General features: G+C 36.9%; 1 protein-coding gene across 5 annotated transcripts in view; it reads left to right on the top strand.

Annotated features, from left to right (window-relative positions):
* SPIRE1 (spire type actin nucleation factor 1) overlaps positions 1-6,000 on the top strand; it is a 126,823-nt gene that overhangs the window by 76,956 nt on the left and 43,867 nt on the right. For all 5 annotated transcript variants that reach the window (XM_027650987.1, XM_027650985.1, XM_027650988.1 and 2 more), the window contains exon 4: positions 2,167-2,292. In XM_027650987.1, coding sequence (XP_027506788.1) covers positions 2,167-2,292 — 126 coding nt within the window. The remainder of the gene's footprint in view (positions 1-2,166; positions 2,293-6,000) is intronic.

The following is a 6,000-nucleotide window of genomic DNA, read 5'->3' as shown; positions in this document are numbered from 1 at the left end:
TTATTATTATTATTATTATTATTATTATTATTATTATTATTATTATTGTAAGTGGTGTATTTTAGAATGAAACTCTTTTATCTGTACAATAATTAATAACCAGAAATAGCCTACTGAAAACATAGTAAGGCAGGTAAGGACACAATTCATTATTGAGAAAAAGGAACACAAATTAACCATACTCATAATTTTTTCTTTTAAATATTCTAATATTTTCATTAAGTTAAGGGAAATATTTAATAGATTCTCTCTTTGTGGTATGTGTTGTCACTGTTGCGCACATTGGAGGTGCATCTGTTTTGGTTTTTCTCCCTTTATGCACAAAGGAGTTGATCTGATTTGTTAAAAAGGAAAAAAGAAAAGAAAAAAAATTTAAAAAGGGGAGGAGAAAAAAGAAGACAAAAGAAAGAAAAAAAAGGAAAGGGTGATTTTGTTTGTTTGGTTTTTCTGTCTACTATGTCCATGCGATTATCCAGAAATAAATTTGAAGACTGTAAGAAAATTTTGCCCATCCATTATAAAACAGCATAAAATTTGAAAGGGAGGCAGTTTCTTGAACACCTGCCTTGCATTCCCTACATATAAGGAAAGTATATAGGAAGGAATGAAACTATACACTCACATATATAAACTTTCCTTATATATATTCTTTTTTACAACTGAAAGAAGAGAGAGAAGAGTACATAAAGTAATCAGAACAGGACATTGCAGGAGTACAAATTGTGCTTGTAAAAATTTATCAAAGGAATCGACCAAATCTGACCACTGAACTCTGCACTGCTATTCTAATGGGAAGAAATAAAAGACAGCAAGGGACCTATGACCTCTGAAAGCAACTTGTCAGTGAGATTGAACCAATCTAAGTCTGGCTGTACTCAAACACGATTGTTCAGCCCTTCCTCCCTTTTCCCACCCCAGCAGTGCATTCTCCTTGCTCCTTTTTGCCTGCACTACTACAAGTGTATCTCTGCCATGGACAATAATTGTCTCCTGCTCCATTTCCTTCACATTGTTAATTTTTGTCCAAATGAGTAATCCTTTCTGAATTAGGGCATGAACTCTGATACCCACATGAGGGCATCAGTGGATGCTTACAGCTAGAGGCCACAAGACCTCACCTTTTAGTGGCAGGATGGATTTAAGTCAAATGGAAAGCAATATGGAAAAACAGCCTGGGCTTTACATGCATCGTGCCCTTTGTAACCACAGCGTTCACTGTAATAACAGGAGAGATTTAGACAAGTATGCCACTAGGCTAATTAAGGACTCTTCTGCTAAAGAGGCTTTTGTCTCAAGCTTTAGTTCTGGAGATTTGAATGTAGCCACCCTCAGGTTTTGGCTTGTTCTTTGTTTTAGCTCTATAGCTATACCTACAGCTATATATATAATATATAGCTACTATAAAACCAGAGTAACAAGACAAATTTTAGGACCTTGGTAAAGATTTTCTTTTATTTTAATATATAGACTAGTATGATATATGATATGGATACTCTAGTTCTGGTTTTGGGTTGTTGGGGGTTTTTTTAAGTGTTTAGGGAACAAATTATTTATTTTATTCTAACTGTTTCCAGCTGAGATTTCCATGTTGAAACTTACAGGTTATGGATTTGACTTAGGGAAAAAAGATATTACAACTATTAGTATCTGTGCTGAGCTATTCTACAGTAGTAGAAGTTGGATGTTCCTGAAACAGAATGTTGCTAATAACATTCGGGTTCTCTGTTTGAAATACAATGGCCAATCTCAGTGAAACTCTTGTCAGAAATGGGAGCTGCATGATTTACTCTAAAAGCAATTCTGGACTGACTGCTTATCAGTAATAGTGAATGATTATTAGTGATTTCAGTAGACTTTCAGAGTTTTACAGGTTTAGCAGGTTTGGAGGGTTTTTTTTGGTAATGAAAAGGCAATGTCTTGGTTTTCAGAGTTTTCCAGAATGTGATCAACCAGTCCCCTTACCATCCCTACAGAGCTCTTCTCATAAAATAAATAAGAATGAAGGTTTAGAAAATACATCCCAATTTCTGACTAAACTGAAATGACTCATGGATGCTTGTGCCCTTGATATTCTGTTGCATTCACTTTCATGTTTTCTCATGCTCTGTAGCATTAATGAAAGCAATAGGGCATTGTTTTGATATTGTTATTTATTTGTCTCCCTAGCTGTGTGCTGCCCACCTGCCAACCCGATCAGAGGCTCCGAACCACTATCAAGCAGTATGTCGGGCTCTGTTTGCTGAAACAATGGAGCTGTACACTTTCTTGGCCAAAATTAAAAGTGCAAAAGAGGTAAGCAGTCTGTGAAGATTATGTGCTTTTGAGCTCATCCCTGTGTGAATTCAGCTTACAAAATCACTTCAGTACCCGGCTAGCAAGGAATGTCAGATGCTTGAAGAAATGATCTGTAGAGTTTAGGGAGAACAGTTCTTCAACTGAGATTTTCTTTTTCCTTTTGGCCTTTAACCATTTACAGATGGTTGTAGAATTTGTTATGGATTGGGACTAGTCTATTTGGGAGTAAAACAGAAGATTTTCTTGGAGATTAACACGTTCCATACATGTACCCATTCCTACATGCATGTATGCAATGTATTTGAGTCTAAAAGCTTCTCTGGTGTTTCAGGGATGTTGTGAAGTGTCAAAGCTTTACTTGTTCTTCCTCAGCTCCTTCTCACGAGGGAATTCTCTTTGCTGAGAATTGTCTGAGATTCTTCTTGCTCGTATTTTGTCCTCAGTCAGCAGCTTCTCTTCTGCTGTATGATTGGGTTGTTGTCTGTCACATTGGTTTCACTGCAGAGCCAACTTTAAAAATAGAAAAATTTTCGCCTGCAGGTCACAATGCTTATGTTCGCTGCCTGTTTGGCTGTTATTGTTGGCTGAAAGACCATTCTATGAACCACTGCAATTAGATGATCTGGCTGAAGAGTGACTTTTAAGATGATATTTAATGCAGGTAGTTTCAGATCTGGACTGCAGAATGGCCCTGTGAACAATTGTAGTTACACAGTGCTGGTGCTGGTAACATTGGAAAGCTGGTGGGTGAGGGGGAGAGCAGGAAGAGAAACATGCTTCTTAAAGCTGATTTCTTCACCAAAGCCAACTTGTCAAGTAACAGCGCTTTCATAATTTCCTTTAATAAATCCCTGAAGGATTTTCTTTTCTAAGTCAAGATCTACAGTACCTTTGAAAAGCAGGATAAGATTTTACAGGCTGACCTAAAAATTTTGCTGCTGAAAGAGGCAGAGCTGTTCCACCCACGCACACATGCTCCCACTGTTTTCCTTCTTCTGGATCTAGGGAACAAACCCAGCAAATATCAAGCAAAACAAAAAAAAAAAGAGGAGTTATTCCTTGTCAGGTTAATGAGCTAGATCAGCTCTTCAAAGGGTCAGATGAGCCTAAGAGCAGCACAAGAGAGCTTTTATTCTCACACCGATGGTGGAAGATGCAAACCAGTCAGAGGCGTAAGGGGCTGGTGCTCCTTCCTTCCTGGGTGAGATGCATCATCCAAGAGGGAGAATCCTTCAGAGATTTTTTTTTTTGCTGCATGGGTTCAAGTTTCATCTCCACATCTCCTCCAGTCCTACTCAAATGGAAAGCAGTTTTTAAACTGAAGCAGTGTCATACCAGGATAATTTCAACAGTGTCAGCATGGCTAAAGAGCCATTTGTTTTCTGAAGTGCCTGTGTTACAGGACTTCTTCATCCAGTGCCCCTGATACAGGGAACAGTCAAGATACAGTGGCTCCATGCTAAATCTGAATTTTGTCTCTTGAACCTTGACATCATTAATTTCACATCTCGGCTTCTAACTACCTGTATATTAATTGAGGGACCTGTGCTGGAAGTACCTCATTTAACAGCTATTGCAAGTCAATGTTGAAGCTCAAAGATAAGACCCTTTGGAGTTCCTCTTTCTGCTGAGAGAGGAATTATGTTTCCAGAAGTTCTTGAACATCTCAGCCACAGTGAGCAGTAATAAGGCATCTCTGTTGTCGATGTCCAGGTAAAATATTGTGGGTTATAACCATTTAAAATCAAGTCTTAACAATAATTTTTTAAAAGTATTAAAAAAAAGTAGGACATTTTGAATTTGCGAATTATTTAATCACCTTATAATTGAGCATAAAAACCCAACAACATCTGATCACAGCATAGAGCATACTATGAGTTAATCCCAAATGAAAGAAAACATTTGCTTCTCACAGGCTATTAGGGATTGATTCAAAGCACATTTGGGTCAAAGGAAGTAATCCTTGTAGATGGAATTTTGGCCCTACTGAATCAGTAAAATTGCTGCACTTTACCAGGGCCAGAATTTTGACCTTTTGATTTCGTTTTACTCTGGATCAGCCCCTCAGCACACAAGAAATTAAGAAGAAATATCTTGGAAGCAGCTTTTGGAATCTGAATACTTTGGGTTTATGATGTGTTTGATCCTTGGTTGTAGCTTTTATCCAACTATAAATTTGGGAGGTATTTAATTTTGAAAATAATGTAGTGTCCAAAATTAAAAATCAAGTATAAAGAAAATATGACATGGAATGCTGTAAATCTCATTACACCATTTTAAAATGACCTCTATAGTTTATACTTGAGGCAAGCAGGGATCATATGATCACACTAGGTTTGTGCTAGTAAAAGCTGTGGTATTGTTTATGTACTCTTCTGTCTCACAAATACATAGCAGAACCTTAAGTCACAAGGAGTACAGTTAAATACTCTTTGAGTAAAAAAGATCTTTCTTTGTTTTTTTATTGTCATATGAGTATTGGGTATAAAGGAGATAAACACAGAATACTTCAGTGAGGACACTTTGTTGTCATGACTTTGTGGTGATTGCATTGGCAGATAACTGTGGGGAAAAAACCAGTTTTTATCAACTCCAATTAAAAAAACCCAAACTTATACTGTGTAATATTGTGGGTTTGACACTAAAGATGTCAGGAATTTTGTACTGTTAGTTTATTTTAAAAAGTAACAGCTTTATTTGGAGATCCTGCTTTAGAATCCCTCAGATCTAGACACAGTTGTGGATGTGAGATCGACATGAAATTAAAAACACCAAAGGGGGGGAGATATCCTCTAAAATTACTTAAAATAGCTTTTCTATGGATAAAAATTACTTTGAAATTACTTGGATTCCTTCTAGGGCCACTGAATGGCATCTGGATATCTGTTTCTCAAGAATGTGAGGTTTGTGGTTTTTTACTCAGTAAACACTTAAATAGCCACCTTCACTGTAGTGGAAGAGGGAGGATTTTTATCTGCAGAAATTCACTTGCTTGGAGAGAACCAAATCTGACCTACCTGATACTACAGGTTTAGAAGGGAAATAAACTGTCCAAGAGGCAGAAAAAAAATACTGCTGTGATGCTGGAGTCAATTTTCCCCTCAAAAAACGTGTCAGTATTTTGAAAGTTGCAGGATTTCGTGAGGGATAGATCAGGAGGTAGGAGGGGTGGGTCTATAGGGTCATAATATGTTTTGTTACTAATATATATACTGAGGAGTCACATGCTCCCCAGTATATCATGTGAACATCACCATTATATTGGTTATATTGCAAATGGAGCATAGTTTCAATAAAAATTTTACTGGCATGCATTTGGGTGACTGTATTAATCAGAAATGATGAAGCAATGAGTGACCTGTTCAGGTCATCTCAGTGGATGTCAAATAGAATGTTTAAGGCACTTTGTCACTTAATTGATGCCATGTGGTTATTTCCAGTCTGATTCCCTGTGTATGAAAGGTCAGAAGTAAAGCTGACTTGAAGACATGGAGATGGTATTTTCATTCTTAAAGAGAATGAAACATTTAGTGTAGTGGATGCACAGGACAGCCCAGAGTTGAGAAAGATGTGATACTACTATTGCAAGAGTTTAAAAAACTAAACAATTAAAAATTAGGGTAACTAGTAAAAATATTTCTGTGCAATAGCAGCAGCAATTCCATTGGGATTGAAATTTAGTTAACTAATTTGATCTAACGTCTT

The sequence above is a fragment of the Corapipo altera genome, unplaced genomic scaffold, assembly GCF_003945725.1.
Source record: "Corapipo altera isolate COAL_440 unplaced genomic scaffold, ASM394572v1 24, whole genome shotgun sequence".
Classification (NCBI taxonomy): domain Eukaryota; kingdom Metazoa; phylum Chordata; class Aves; order Passeriformes; family Pipridae; genus Corapipo; species Corapipo altera.
Note: the sequence above shows the minus strand (reverse complement) of the source record. Positions and strands in the feature narration are given on the sequence as shown.